A 16526-nucleotide genomic window follows, 5' to 3' on the forward strand; every position below is an offset into this window, starting at 1 on the left:
TTGGATTTGAAAATTGCTCTCATTTTTTTCAAATTATGAATTAATCTTATTGGCAAAAAAACGTCATTCTGTGGATTGGCTGTAGATTTTCAGTCTGCATGGTAAAAATCTATATGGCAGTTACAAGATTTAAGAAACAGCTGATGGGAGTAGAAAAGTTTTATCATGAAGATAGTAGTAAATAGATCAGTTAATAGGCGCTAACTTCAGCAGTTTCTGGATCACTGTATAGGAACCATCATCTCTGAGGGGCGATCCAGTGTTTGACTGGATGGTTTTGCTCCTCTGTTTTGAGCTAAGACTCAGTCTTAGCCAGCAATGCATGACTGGTTTGAACAATGTTGTGCAAGTGACAGATGCCAGGCCCTTGAAGCCATTTACAGCAGTTTACATCAGCTGAAGACACAGCCAGTGCAGAGCACAGGTAGCCTGGCCCGAGTACTTCACTACTGAATCACATTTAAAGAATCTCCCAAGAAGGAGAAAAGCCACATTATTTTAGAGAGCCAAGATGAAAGACATATGCATGGCATATACAAGGTAGTCCCTGCATGTCATCTGGGTGGAGGTAACCAACCCTAAATACATTCTTAGCCTTTGGCAACTGTAGGATATATTGAGCCTGTACAGTGAAGTTTTAAGCTAGTGCATTCAAGCTCACTTCTGCCTCAGACGGAGCCTCTGAACGATCAGTGACCACAGCTCAGCTGAATCGCAGTAACTTTTTAAGCTAAAGCCACTTTGATCAGTATAATGCCAGTTATTCAGCCCTGATAGATAGGAACACAGCATATGCCCTTGAAATCATGACTTCCTGCATATTCAGTACCAGGAGCCTTTATAATTTGGAAGTGTAATCACTTGGAAACTGAGGAAAATGCAATTTGCACATACCCTGTTCCCCAGAGGTATAAAAGGCAAATATAAATTGCTTTACTCATCTCTGAGAGAAGACCCAGGAGCAAGCATGCCTATCCATACACGGCTCAAGTTATTACCACTATAGACAGACATTTATACAAGGAGCTTGGGGGGTGCCCAACAGATCTGAAAGTGATATTACAAAATTAGTATTCAAAGTAGCAATGACTGAATTGAGTGGAAATCTTGAGAAAAAGAATAGTAGCATTTAAAAGTAATAGCTTTCCTTTAAAAAAAAAAAAAAAAGCATCATTGTCTTGCTGGTTAATATTTTTTTACTTTAAAATAAAAATAAACATTATTTGAGGTAATCTACTGTAGACAATTAAAAAAAAGAATCTATCTTGAAGCTAGTTTTAAAGGGCACTCAGGAAACAACTTACTGTGATAAAATGCAATTTAAATAGTTGTTCTTTTAATAGGAAACAAAAGGTGAAGTGTTAGTTAATGTAAATGAATTTGCTGCTATATCAAATTCTAGCCGTAGAAGACCTAGAAGAGTCTACTTCAGGCCAATTGCAGTCTCTGGTTCAGTTCTCCATGAAGGAAGAGACTGACTTACTGCATTACCATATGAATTAATATCTCAATCTGGAGTTTGATCTTTTATTCTGTTAAATTAAGGTTTTTGGTAGTACAGCTCCCTTGAAATACTGATTTTGATTTTAAGATGTTTTAATAATTTTCTATTGTTTGTTTAACTCTAAGGGAGTTTTTTTCCATTTTTTTGACTAATATTGAAAGTTAACTTTAGAATAAGTAATTCAATTTTGTTCTGATACATTTTTGTAGAAAGGGTAACCTTAGCAATTCTAGCTGTCATTTTCTTTCTCTCCTAAAGTGTCTTCTATAGCTTTTACTTTACTTTCTGCCTCTGCCTCACAAGGAACTTCAGTTATTATTATAGCTTGTTTTAAAATAAAACAATGCTTAGAGAACCCTGGAGGTTTTTATTGACAGCTGTGAGAAGGGAGATCACATATTGCCTGAAATCCCCTCCCCCAGCTAAATTAGGTGACTTTAAAAAGGAACTATGAAATAGAGTAAAAGTTGCTCTCATTGCAACATTGTATTTCTTGTGAAATTAAATCAAAAGATAAATCCCCTGTCATTGCAGCGGAGTCACAGCAGCTATTTGCTGTTGTAGGGCATCTGCGCTTGGCGTGCACACCTTGTGTCTCAGCTGACTGTAGCACAAAACATCTGGGAGGTCCATAGAGGCATGGTCTACAGTATCAGGAGTACCAAGATAAATATTTGTTTAAATACCTGTTTGAAATTATAATATCTTGTGGAAGTGGCAATAAACAATGGAAAAGACTCTAAATCCCTTTCTTCACCACATTTTCAGTATATTTGCTACGTAAGTTTTTCCTGAGACAAAGTTTTCTCTGGACTATTTTGGATGCTAGTAGCATTAACAAAAGTAACTTTTTCACAGGAGAGATACTTGCAATAACTGCTTCACTGTCTTCTGAAGTCAAAATAGTTGCCTGTCTGGGAAGTGAGGCCTTGAACACTTCTCTAAACACCATCAGCTTTCACAAACAAATGCTGTTACTTCCTTGACAAGGGACTCTGATTCATGTTTGACAGTGCCTGCCATAGAGGAACCATTCATCTGAGTACAGAGACAAAGCAGACAAATTCTAAAGCCTTATGTATCTAAAGTTAGGTTATTAAATCCCCGTTGGGGGCGCAAAAACAAGGCAGTCTGTTTTTGAAAGAGAAACAGAAGACATTTTCAATGGGATTGGGATGTTACCTGAAAAGTAAAACATAAAATGAGTGCACCATCAAGACTAAAGCCCAGTAGGTGACAGGGTATCATCCTGCTTGGATAGAAGGCTGGAAACCTCATTTGTGAGTGTTTTTACTGATTGCCACAAGAGTTAATTTAACTTACTTGGCCTGTCTAAGCTTTCATCATCCATCTCCTATCTGTAAAGCAGCAATTAGTTTGTTGGGTTTTTTTAAATAAATCTGAGTCTTAGATGTGTTGAGTATTAGTGAGGGACAGCAGTGCCAGTAGTATTACTGCTAGGACAGTGATTGTCAGCCTGTGATCTGGGCCAGATTTCCTCTAGTGGAAGCTGCTATTTAAGGGTTGTACATGCCAAATGCCTCTGGCATTTGTGCCTTGACAAATGTTCTTTTTTTTTTTTGTTTTAGGGGAAAAGATTCTGTGAAACACTTCCATGTTGAACATACAGGAACTTCATTCAAATTTGGATTTAATGAATTTTCTAGCTTGAAGGAATTAATCATGCATTTTGCAAATCAGCCTTTGATTGGAAGTGAAACAGGTAAGGAGAGCTATGTGTTTGTATGAGCGTGTGATCTAAGTAAAGCTTCACACACATCTAAGTCAAAGGAGCTTCCGATGTGTTATCGACTAGATCTAGCGCTGAAGTGTTCCTCTTCAGAAATTAATGTGTCTATTAACCTCAGGTATCTAAGATGTTCCTCTTTGCTGAAGTGTTCCTCTTCAGAAATTAATGTATTAACCTCAGGTATCTAAGATGTTCCTCTTGAAAAACTCTTTCAAGTACTCTGAAGACAAGCTACATGCAAGCTTGCTGGGTTTTTGCTAACCAGGGACATGAGCTGCTTTTGATTTCTCAGAGGGAGAATGAAGCATTTCAAAATACACGTGTACTGGGAAGAACGGCACCTTCTCAAAAAGGGCAAAACCAAAGCAGGGTGTTCAGTGAGGAACTAAATCTTCATCTATGAAGTTGAAATCTCCCAATAAGAATAAATGGAAAAGGTACTTGAAATTGTTTAGCTCCACTATTCTTCATCCAAGGAGGAAGTCTACAGTGATATGTTCCTCTTTCCTGTAGAGAATGTGGCCTATATTACCTCTCCCTTTCTGCCAACAGTGGATCAGCCTGTTGATGCCATCTGCCATCACAGTGATTTGTCTTTTTTTTTTTTTAAAAAAAAAAAGAGAAAAGCCTAAGCTTATTTAGCAGCCAACATGCTGCCTGAATTAAGAGTCAAAAGATTAAACCTGATTCCTGCAAGTGAGTTGAACACCACTAGGCCAGAATCCCTGGAGAAACAGATGCATATTATCGTGGTAACTTAGGTTTAGCTTCAAATGTAAGAGTTGAAGGTGTGTCATTACAAATTAGTGCCCAAAACATCAGTATCCTGTGTAGAAGGTGTATGCAAATAACTCATAGAGTGATAGTAATTACATATGCAAGAGACCAGTTAAATGATAGTTGGCACATGCAGTAACTGCAATATGTCACACACTAAATATGCACCAGTGCTCTTCTAACTCAGGCATCAAATTCAGGATTCAAGGGTTGCTTTGCAAATTTTTTTCCCCCAAGAAAAATGCAGTGGTACACTCAATATGGCATTTGTATCTTGGAAAACATTCTCTTTTTAAATTGCTTTTAAGAGATGTTCAAACACAGAGTTCCTACCTGTTTCTTTTGTGCCAGTAAGCTATTATTCCTGTGAAATCAGACATGCACCCACAGGCCTGGTGCTGTAGATATCAGATGACATATAAACCTTGTATTTCCCCATTCCTTCACTGCATGTGTTACAGACATTAGTAATCAAGGCATTGGTGTTATGTGACCTCTGTGGACAGGATCAGCACTGCTGAAAGATGGGCTCACTTGTCACCTTAAAGCTCCCTAATCAGATTCTGCTGGCTCTGTGAAACCTCTTTAAATTGAATGCACTACAGAATAAGAAAAGCCATTTGAACATCCCATCAAGAAACCTTCCACCTTACCTTACCATGGATAGCAGTAGAGAAGAAGAGAGACTTAGCACTTAGGCAGTGTTCCTTCAGATACAGGTGTCAAATATCTCCTGGGTGGTAACCAGCTTACACCAAAACAGGAGTAGGGGCTCAAAGACCACTCTAAGCCAAGTGTCAGCGTGGCATAATGACTGTCCCAACACAGGGGCACACAGCAGGCTGGCACAAGGGCTGGCAAGAGTCTGATTTCTGAGGCCACACTTCCTTTCAGTGAAAAGCTGCAAGCAAACTTTAGCTCAGGCATTAGCAGAAAGTAGTTGGACCAGGTGTTTTTAGTACTTGTTATACTTATAAACAATTCTGTAGAAACACTGTGAGATCAGCAATGAAAGAGTAAAGCAAGGCAGCATTTTTCATCTCCTCCTTGCTTATGGACAGGATTTTATAAGACAGAGACCCACAAGACAGAGTATGTAATGGTTTCCACTATCTTCCATTTAAGTTTGTCTCACCAGAGCTAGTTTTGTGTCTGAAGAGACACACCAGACTCAGTCTGAGCAGTACTTGAACACACAGGCCTGCACCCCTGCAAACCAGTCCATGGAGTGCAGGGGTTCTTTTGTACTGGGACAGCTGCAGGATTGTGCTTCAAGCCCAACAAACCTTGTCTTACTACAGCTTCATTTGCCTCTCCAAATTGCTACTTGGACTCACATCTGTTTTTCTGCAGTATAATGTGCACACTTCCTTCTGAACTACAGATAATTAAAAGGAAATTGGGGCTACTGTGTTGTGTGAGATGGTTTATTGAACAGGCAAGCTGAATCTATTCAGTAACAAGGTTAAAGCAATATACTGTCGTATTTCTATATTTTTGTCTTTGTTCAAAGTGACAAGGTCAACATGTTATTCTTACCTGCTTGCTTTGTTTGTCAGTTTTTACATAAATTATTTTGAAAACATAAAAACTCTAAGTCATTACCCAGGCAAAACAGCCAAAGGCACTTGGAGCAACATTTTCAACAACTGAACTAATTTTCATTCTTCCTTAGAAATAGGTATCATGCACAAACAGGCAAGAAGAATCTTGCTACAGTGCAGCTTTTACTAGTTCTTTTGTACAGTTACCAGATGATTCTGTACAAGTACCTGTTGTGGAGAAAAAACATGGAGAACTTTCTAGAAAACAAATACTGTATAAAACATTAAACTAGTCCTCCCAGTTCTGCAACAGGGCTCCTTTTCCATGGTACACAGATGATGGTACTCATGATTCTGTGCAACAGCTTAAGAGTAGTTTCTGTAGACTGGTGATGGGCTTGTTTTCAACTTCATTTTAAATGATAAAGCATAATTTTTCTGCAAGGCCAGAGAGAATTAAACTGATTTTGACTTTTCACCTACTGCAGGTTGAATATATCACATTTGCATACACCCCCTGTGCCCGCAAACAGATTTCAGACGGTTACTTCAAATACAATTTTTCCACTTCCCTTTGTAGCCCTTCCCATTACAAAATATACTTTAAACTTTATTTCACTTTTAAATTACTCAGTCACTTGTAGGTTTCAAGTCCAAGTTCCCACCAATTCTAGCATCCCTACTCTTCAAGAGCTGACAGTATCAGCGTAAAGTGCAAAGGGAGCAGCATTTGGTGTGCTGTGACATTATTTTTAAAGTAGTAGCAGTTACTACTTTAAGGAGGTTCTTCACTATTGTGAATAGTGTAATAGATTCACTATTGAGAATGCAGCTTTTTGCAGAGAACGTACTATAAACGTGACCTTAGTTGGAGAACAAAGCTGTAATCGGAATGTTACTGACTGGGAAGAGCTATGGCACAACAGTTGACAGCGATGGCAACGTGGGCTTAGGTTTAGGAAGCCTGTATCCGAAGCTCTGACAGATTAAGTGATTTATGCAGCAAGCAGTGGCTTGTTGGCAAACTCCGGATGACTGTTACGACCTCATATCTAGTGTAGCATCCGCCTACCCGCCCAGCCAGCCTCCTCTGCAGGAAGGGAACTTAATGTGTCAGGTGATTCCCTGCGAGCACTAGTAAGTTTAAAGGTTTTATAAAGGTTCCATATATTTACAGTTTTCACAGTTGCTTGTAAACAGGCGTGATAAATGAAGATGTAGTCACATCTTCATGAATGCAGTGAAAGTGTAGGTCATACGTAGGTCAGCATTTCAGCTCTAACTATGAAATCTGTGTTTTAATTTGTGCTATATTACCTAGTTACTCTCTTGAGTTTTCACCACTTAACCGTGCATTCAAAAGAGGTTTAATTACCTGCTCCTTAGAAAAAGTGAAGAGGGTTTTCACTCTTGTTCTCAGAGATGGAAGAACAAATTGACTCCCTCTGTACAGGGATGAGGGAATGGATTTAGGCAAGGTCCAGGTGCCCAAGGTATTGAGGACTCTGAGCAACATGAGAGGGCCAAGGAAGCGAGACTGGGCAAGTGAATCCAGCAGCCAGTGCCTCTCTAGTCCACATGGGTAGATTTTTGTAGAAAATACCCTTTGCAAAGTCTAAACTATTGTGATGATGCATGTTAGAAATATTTGTCTAGTTTTATCCGTAGGGGAGAGCAATTTATAGCATCTGATTATTTTCTCATGTGGGTACGGCCTGAGTCCTGCCCCCTTCCAAGGAAAACCCCTTACAGGGAGTGTCGCAGAGATCTTGAGGAGGTTATTAGCTCTTTTGCCTTTTTAATTTTAGGAAAAAGTAAAATTAACCATTCAACAAACAGGCAGCTACTGCCAGTTACTTTCTAAGACTGTCATGCCAGATGACTTGCTCCTTTTTCTCTCCAGGAACCTTAATTGTATTGAAGCATCCCTACCCACGGAAGGTGGAAGAGCCTTCCATTTATGAGTCTGTCCGAGTTCACACGGCGATGCAGACGGGAAGGACAGAAAGTGATCTTGTTCCAAATGCTCCCTCAGTAAGTTGTGTTGTGGTGGGAGGAGAGGGGTGCTTCTCCTGGCCCAAGTTTAGTATGATTGCTGGAGTGAGCTATGGAATGACACCAGTAATTCATCGCTTTATGGGTTCATAAATACAGGAAGTCTTTGTTGACCAAGGGAAAACAAACACAGACTTGCTAAGTACAGTCCAGTGACAAATAAAGCCTTTAGAGTTGTCACTGAGACCTTCAGTGATGTCACTGGGAAAACACTGTCTGCAGCTGACCTAGGTGAGTCTGACCATACAAAACAAAGAATATATAAAAGGTTTTTGTTCTCCTATGAGCTTTCTTCTAGAATGCCATCTTAGCAGTAGTATTATCAGGAATTAAAAAAAACCCCCAAAACCCCAACAAACCCACACCACACAAAACAAACACAACACTTCTCACATCTTTCTGACAACACTCATCAGGCTGTATCAACAATACGTGTGTCAGGTTGCACAGTAAACCCTTGTTTTGCCAAACATCCTTTACAGCCAGTGAGAAGTCTCTCTCCCTCTCCCCGTGGGTGAGGAAAGGAATACAATAAATAGCAAAACCAAGTAACTGCTACAGGATTTACCACATTTTGTCTCACTCAGACAACATGAGGATTAGATGACAGAAACCGGCTAATAGTCCTGACAGACATAAACTCATTCCTACTTACTATTTTTGCAGTCATCTTTGTTTGTTAGAGTTATTCTGCACAGTTAGCAATATACAGACTCCTTCCTAACTGGGAAGGAGGAAGGAGCATCTCTGACTTTCTAAGTTGGTTAAAAACTGACTTTTTGAAAAAAATATTCAAAGATGTGCAAGACAGGCAGGGACACGTTTGCAAAAGGAAACCCAAAGCTGAAGCACAGTACAACCAAGTTAATGAGAATATCCATATCCTAATAGGTACGTTACACAAAAGGTTGGGGTTTTTTTGGCATTTTCACATTTGGATTTTATTATTTTACAATCATCTTGTCTTAAAGCAGGAAGACACCTTGCTGTATTCTGACACAGACTTAAACCCAAAATAGAGTGATATGGCAGAAGGGCCTCCACCCTTTCAGACCCTAGTAATTTTGAGCACAGTAAAAAGCTGTGTCATGTTAAAAGCTATGCCTTACTGGTGTGAGAAACAAGAGAACATCTTCACATCCATTTGGGCCACCTGCTCTGACATCTGTGACTCACTTGGACAGTAATTAGAGACTTTAAATCCCTAGTAACTCATATCTAAGGGAGACAGGTGGTTTCTCCAGAACAGTATTGCTTGGAACAGAGAGGAAAGTATTTTAATTACATACTATATTTTTTGAGAAAAAGAGGAAGAATTATTTTAATATGAGTTAATAAAGTTGATAAAAGAACCATTTCTGATGTATCTCACAACCAACCCTTCAGAGCTAAGTTCCACTTTAACCTCCAAAGAAACTTGACTTCCTCATACAACCAATAAAAAGACAGTATTTTTTCAAGAGCAAGTAGTAATTAGCTTGTTAAGAATTTGGTTTTCAGAAGTCTGCAGTTTCACAATGAGGTCCCTGCACAGAGTTTCAATATCTGAGAAGTCATAAGGTCCCAGCATCACTCATGGTGGCAGAGAAACAGTTAAAACCCAATTTTTTAATTTTCAGTAAGCACACTGAAAGTAACAGGTTTTTTCCTCTCAAGCATGTGGCTGTTTGAGAGAAGAGAATGCCCAAGTATAACAGCACTTTCCCCTGCACTAGAGCGAATTTTGTGGATACTTCCACTGTCAGCTAAGCCCCAGGTGTTTCTGGTTACAGCGTGTGCTGAGGCATCCATCTGACTTTACTAAATGAAATGTAACTGGAACTATTGTACTGCATTTGGTTGAGAAGATGCAGGCCAGAAACTTGCTGAGGAAGGCACGGTCTAAGTCTAGAGATTGCCTTCAGAGCCAGCACAGGTCCATATTTACCCTCGTGTGGGACCCAGCCCTGGGAGGGGAGCACAGAAGTGAGGACAGAGCAAGTGGCCATAGGAAATTTGAGGCTGCTCTTCCATCTTTCAGATGTAGGCAAAGAGGAGGACGTGGGAAATAGAAGCAGAGTTCAGTCTCTAACCCTGATCCCTTTCCTTGTTACTTCACAGCTTGGTACAAAAGAAGGATATTTGATAAAACAAGGCAAAATAGTCAAGGTAAGGAAAACTTTTACTCCTTGCTTCCACTCTGCAATCAGTCCCTGAAGCTAGAGATAATGTGGAGCTGAAATAGTTCCACCTGCATTCCCCTGCAGAGAGGAAGTTTGTGTTTTGAGCAACAACAAAGTACAACTGTAAACCAGAGGAGTCAACAGCTTTAAAGGTTTTTCTTTCTCCTAAGAAGCATTACACCAAATTCTCACAAGACAATTACCATCCATTCTTGATCTTTCAGAATTGGAAGACAAGGTGGTTTACACTGCATAGGAATGAACTTAAGTATTTCAAAGACCAGACAGTAAGTAGCAAACACCAGGTTCTACTCTTTAAACCTCTACAGAGGCAGCTGCAGCCTCCTCAGATCTCTGGCTTCTCGCATCTGTATCTCAGCTTCTCAAGCTAAAGCTTCCAATACTGTCAGAGGGATTGAACCTTTCAAATGAAGTCAGAGTTTTGCTGATGATTTCAACAAGAGAGGGTTAGTAAGTTTTACAGCTGGAAAACATTTACTGTGCTCCATCAGTCTTACCTACTAGATAGAGCTGTTGTTCACAGCGCATGTTTTGGTTGCTTTGTTCAGGGGATTTTAAGCTACCAGCACATCACTACTTCTATTGGTAGCTTTGACACACAACCTAACAGACAGTGGTGCTTTCAAAATAATTCTGCAAATATTAGCAGTGTATTTTTGCATTCCTCGATTTCATCCTTTTATTTCAAGTGGTCACACACTGTACATAGAAAAACATTCATTTAAAAATTTCTTCCTTCATAGTACTCTGCCATAGATTAACCTGCTGCATCTGGGAAAAACAGTGTGTCCTTACAGTTGCTGCTCCATTTCTATCTTAAACTGAGTAAAAATAAGAAATACCTCTAGAGTTTCTCCACCCTTGCAATACTTCCAGTTCAGGTTCCTTCATAAACACAGCCAAACTGTTAACCTCTTCACCTCTGCCAAGCCCTGTCTCAAGTGTCTAACAGATTTTAACACAACAGCAGACACAACCGCCCTCTCTCACCAAACATTACCATTTATAAGCAGTTATGTATTTACAGGGCCTTCCACCAGTTTTCATTTCAGTTCAAGCCAACTTGAATTAAGTTTCCAGGATAACATTTCAAAGGGCAGCACTCCAAACATTTGAGTAACATTTGTGACTTACCAGGCAAGAAAGTGTCTTTGTCAGGTATAGGGCCTCCTCCCAGGCAGCAGCTCTGTTTCTTGGTGCTCCCATTGTTGTTGCTGTGGGGTTGCAGATACCTGCAGGTGAGCAACTTCCTGCTGGCCCTGGGATGGTATTTGTTAGCACACCTCAGCACAAGTGACTTTCTTCTGATGTAGTATATAACTAGCAACCACTGAGCCAGAAAAAAAACATAGGAAAGGAGAGAAAACAAGACACCCCTACACCTGATGAAGGACCATGAGAACAGCTAAGGGGGTTTGGGCAGAGAGCAGGGTGTTCTGCTTCAGCTGCCTCTTCTGAAGCGCTCAACAGTGTGAGGCTGAAACAAATAAGAGGCCTCTCAAGCCTAGAGAGAAAGAAACTCAAATGAAACTCATCTGTAGAGACTGTCTACATCCCTGCACCTGAGCACTCCTGGACCTGTGCCATGAAACTCATGCACACACACTGCTCATGCAGTCAGTCACCACTCCTGCTGCTGCAGCAAGCACTGCTTCAACTCTCTTTCTGCACTTCTCCCTACCCAGCTTCATCCTTCTAAAGCACTTAGGAATTAAGTACATCTGCAACAGCTGGCTAGTCCTGGTAAGACCTGTAACCATCCCCTTGTCTCTGTAAACCTTAGCTGGAAGTGGTATCAGATTTGCTGCTGTGTCAGTTATATGATAATGCATCAACCAAACCCTCAGCAGTCTGCACCTAGCTCAAACTTTCCTGCAGTAGAAATTTCCTCTGTTGTTTGTCTGGATCTGATCTGACTCTCCTGCTTTTTTTTTTTATATATTTAGCTCAATCAATCTCACATGAGCACTGATGTTACATTTGCTACTTTGGGTTTATGGTGTTACAGCTATTGTACTTATGCCTGGGAAAAGCTAGTGTGTCTGTGAAGGTCTAGGTGCACTGAACATGAACTGAGCTAGCCTTATCTTCTGTTTTCATGTGTTCCCATTTTAAAACCATTTTATTTTCAAGGCCACAGAACCGATTCGGGCACTTGACTTAACTGAATGCTCAGCTGTGCAATTTGACTATTCCCAGGAAAGAGTCAATTGTTTCTGGTAAGTTGCTGTGCTTTCTCCACCTTGCTGGGAGCCAGGAATAGCCAGGGAGGTCTGAAATGTAACCACTGGCTGCTTCTGAAAGCTCCCGTGCCAGTTGTGACCCTGATCTTCCTCTTAATTCATGAGTCTGTTTCTGTCAGCCAACCTCTGTCAGTCCGGCATGGCTTTGCCAAATTACCGCTGGCAAAAGGGATTTTCCCTGGCGAGGAGGAAGGGAGTAGCCAGCCCTGTGCGTAGTGGGCATTTCTTTTCCTAATTCTGCAGGCATGTGTAGTTGTCACCTAGACCCACGGAACCTGGGTACGGTCCAGTTCCCAGTTCAGACGTTGCTCCTGGTCACACAGTACCGGCTCTGTGCCCAAATGCAGGTCTTTTGTCCGTGTGGGCCTGGGGCAGCATCTCCCTGAGCTGTAAATGACAGTGAACTGTTCTTGGCTATAAACCTGGTGACTGGACAGGAGCACGGCCTCCCTGCCCTGCTCTGTCTTAACAACTTTGGTGCAGGGCAGCTGGGGCCAGTTTTAGGAAGGACTGCTGCCGTGATTGAGAGACGGGGCACAGCTTGATGCAAGCAAAAGCCGTTTATTACAGTTACCTACATATATTTATACTTAGCAGAAGACAGCGTGTTTTAGACTGATTGGTGTTTTAAATATCAATATCGAGTTACAGGCTCATTGGTCTACATTTCACACTGGGCACACACAGATTGGTCAGTATCACAAGCCCCCTTTAAAACATGTACCTCCCCTTACTACATTCAGCCCCCAATACAAGAACAATAGTTCTCCTTTAACAGGATGGCTGCGTAGCCTCACAATCCTGATATGGACAGAAGGTCAGCACAACCCGCTCCTTCTAAAGTTCTTATCTTATCCTTCCCAAGGCCTGTAGCCGACAAGCTCCAGCACATCTCCTCCAATTAATTTAGCAGTGCCAGGAGTTTTGCTGAGATCAGCCAAATGCTGTCCCACAGACTGCCAGTTCTAGCAATTTAAGGAATAGTTGTAATTGTTTGCTTGCAGCTTAGTGTTCCCACTAAGGACGTACTACCTGTGCGCAAAAACCGGAATAGAAGCTGACGAGTGGATTAAAATACTGCGATGGAAACTGGTAAGGTGATGTCCCGTGTTACACGACGCTACTCCCCAGGCCGCAGCACCCTTGGTACTGTCATCATAAAGCCCCCAGCAGTTCTCAGTATCTGCGAGACAGGAGCACTTGTTCTGGCTTCCAGGACTAGTCTGGAATACATAGTTTTCACGTAATGTATGTGCCTGCAAACCCACTTCAGCATTTTCAGGATGCCCTTTTAACACACACACTCATTATGAAAAAGAAATTATTTCCATCTTTAAGGATGTCATTGTGTAGATGGTAAACACTATGGAGCATCAGCACAGGCCGCGTGTGCTGGGTCACAAAGCAATGAGAAGACAATGTAGAGGCTTGCAAGGGTTACTTCCTTAAAAACGCAGTATTTGGGTTGGTTGTCCTCACTCACATCCCCATGCACGCAGACAAACAGTAATGGATGTTTCTTCTGTTCTAGTCACAAATACGGAAGCAGCTGGAGCAGCGTAACGCCACGCTCAGTTCCTAGCTGCACCCCAGTACTTCTGCTCCGCTGGCAGGAACTGCCTCTTTGCCGAGGGGAAGGCATCACTTACACGAGGACCGTTTCAAATGTCTCCATTACTCACAGCAGGCACGTGTGTGCGTCTGTTCCCGCACACGGGCGCTTGCTTCCAGCCCTGCACACAAAGGATTTGTACAGCTGAGTGCTCTCAGGCTGTTGAGTCACGTGTGGGGGCGGTTGCAAAATCAGTGTTGGTTTGATATGCATGGTGTCTGTCTGTCTGTAGCTCAAACACCTGGTAACTAATCACAGAAGTAATCACTGGTTAAAACTTTTGTGGTTATTCAGAGCACTCTCCTGGTAATTTCTTGCAAGCTCCATCACAACTAACTATTAGCAGCATACTCTGCAACCTTGAGCCTCTTATTTAAAACCATTCCTTTCTGGAAACATTAAATATTTCTTTTGTTTAGGCTCTAAGTCAAAAGAAAAATTACAAAAGTAATTACATTTTTGTAAATAGTACCTGTATTACCATCCAGAGAATGTTTTAAGGCCCTTTTCAAGGTGATGGATGAGTAACGCTTTGTTCTGGTCAGATATGGTTTTGTAGCATTCAGATTTATACCGCAGTGGTGGCTACAAGTGAGCAGTTGTTTCAAACAGCGTACATAGGTAATGGTGAGCAGCGTCATGCAAGCACACTTGTTTACAAACTAGGATCATGAGAAACAGGCAGCTGGTTCCTGGTGCACATATGAGAGCTGCCACAGGACCCTAAGGACGTGTGACAGGGCTCTGAGGAAGCCTGTGCCTGTGGCAGCCACCAGCATTGTTAGTAACAGTACATGCTGGGTCCCTTACAGTCCCCCTTGAAAATGGGATGGATTTTGTACTTTTTCCCCACACAGAGAATTCAAAACAAGGTTTTTGTCCAGAACTGTGTTTAGAATTAAGCACTGCTTGCTCTGTAATAAACAAGATCAGTAACAGAAAAGCGCCAAGTACAGTAAAAATACAAATTTAAAAGAATACATCTTGCACATAACCTGGTGTAAATTTCTGTCGATATTCCGGAAGACTCACACAGGTTGAACAGCACTGTGGCTTGCTACAGAGGTGAGAAGTGCAAGCCCAGTGCTGTGGTGCTGTAGTCAAAACAGATGTTACATTTTGGAAGCCAAGTTTGACACACTGGAGGGTCCCAAGACCAGCTTGGCCTGACCTCACAGCTTACTCAGCTGCAGGACCCCCTGAGCAATCCTGCCCCTCTTGGAGGGGAGGGGAACGAGGACCCCCCATCCCCCTGCCTAACAGTGAAGTTTCTGCTGAAACAGCGTACACGAATCTCTCCCGCTCTGCAAGTGCTGTGGCACAGGGCTTGGTGTTGCTCCCACAGCAGGTCAGTGTTCAGTAGATGCCTGTACTGTGAGAAGACTGAAGAAGGGGGGGAAAACATACTGGAAGAAGAAAGAAAATCTAGATTTGGACATAGGAATACCATTTTATTTCAACTTAGAAATTCAAAATATTTGTAAATATTTTTATACAGACTTTTCTGAATAAAATGTCATTATAAAACTACTGAAGGTCTTCTGTATTGTTAAAGCTTCGCCCTGCATTTTCCCTTAAAGAAGTGGTTTAACAAACTGGCACCTCTCATTTAGTTTAAAAGCTTTGATGAGTTTTAGTGAGATAGAGGCAGCGTAAGGCAAGGATAGAGCCACTGCCTCCAACAGCATCAGCGTTCTGTGCAGGCGGCTTGGAAATGGAGGCTGGCACGAAACCACAACAGCAGCCTTCCCTTCCACACGAGCAGGCTGCCTCTAACAGCATCAGAAGCCAGTTCAGCTCGTGGTGCCACAAACTGAAGCCAGGAAAGGAAAGGGCTCAGCTGGCCCAGGGGGCAGTGGCAGAGCGGAGCAGAAGCTACAGCAAGAGTCGGCCTTGGACAGAACACAAACGCTTTTTGCCAGGAATGCACACAGCCTTGGGGCTCAGTTCCCAGCTGCTTCTGTAACAACCAGCAACAGGAAGCTCAAGCCAGGAGCTCAGTTTAAATGGAAAAGGGCTGACATAACTTTAAATCTCCAAGAGAGCTTTTGAGCCAGGAATTCCCAGTCCTCACTTCCAGCACCACTGTCTTCCCCTCATCCTGCCTGATGCTGAAGGTGGGCAAGGTACAAATGAGGGGGCAGTGACATCCCAGCCTGAGGCAGAGACCTGCCAAAAGCTCTTGGACCAGCAGTGCTTGGTTTTAGCACTGGAAGTCCAGAGCAGTCACCACCAGGGGAGTGCAGGGGGTAATGAGGAGGGGCAAAGAGCCCCTGCAGCAGGGCTGATCCCCAGCAGCAGGAAGCCACTCAGCACCAACTTCCACATCAGCACAGGACCGACTCTCTATCCGCATCACCCGACTGAGAAACACACCTGTTAGATTTCAGCCTATGTCCTGGATGTCGTGTGTGCACAAACAAGAGACCTGTTCTCTCTGCAGAAAAGCTGACGTGCTGCAGAGTATTATGGTGTGACACAAGAGTGGACTAGGCTCTGCCATTTAAAAATACTGCATTTTATTTGTATTTATTTACTTAGGAAAACCTAAGGGTAAATAAGCTGAGAATGTCACCAGTGATGAACACATACAAAGACTATGAGACATGAGATCTTCACAACCTTATGACACAAAAACCCTATGAAGAAGTGAGACATTGGGTGCTTTTATCTGGTCATCAGGAAAACCCCTAAGGCAACAGCTTTCACAGAAATAGCTTTCTTAGTGGAAGCAGGACGCAGCTAGCATCCAGATTAGTAGCGATCCCTTGCCAGTGTGTCACCCATGTGAGAAAGCTGGGGTATTTATTGATTGTACTAACACATCACTGCTAGTAAACTTGCTCTCACAACACTCT

At 42.1% G+C, this 16526-nt stretch overlaps 1 protein-coding gene across 1 annotated transcript in view; it reads left to right on the forward strand.

Moving 5' to 3' along the window:
* Window positions 1-13638, forward strand: part of DAPP1 (dual adaptor of phosphotyrosine and 3-phosphoinositides 1) — a gene marked incomplete at its 5' end in the record, with an annotated part of 13966 nt that extends 328 nt beyond the window's left edge. The window contains 7 exons of the mRNA XM_010176975.1: window positions 3094-3227; window positions 7479-7609; window positions 9731-9778; window positions 10017-10079; window positions 11947-12032; window positions 13061-13148; window positions 13588-13638. Of these exons, the coding sequence (XP_010175277.1) occupies window positions 3094-3227; window positions 7479-7609; window positions 9731-9778; window positions 10017-10079; window positions 11947-12032; window positions 13061-13148; window positions 13588-13638 (601 nt within the window). The remainder of the gene's footprint in view (window positions 1-3093; window positions 3228-7478; window positions 7610-9730; window positions 9779-10016; window positions 10080-11946; window positions 12033-13060; window positions 13149-13587) is intronic.
* Between the last annotated feature and the right edge of the window lie 2888 nt (window positions 13639-16526).

This window comes from Antrostomus carolinensis, unplaced genomic scaffold (assembly GCF_000700745.2).
Source record: "Antrostomus carolinensis isolate BGI_N321 unplaced genomic scaffold, ASM70074v2 scaffold28091, whole genome shotgun sequence".
NCBI classification, from domain to species: Eukaryota; Metazoa; Chordata; class Aves; order Caprimulgiformes; family Caprimulgidae; genus Antrostomus; species Antrostomus carolinensis.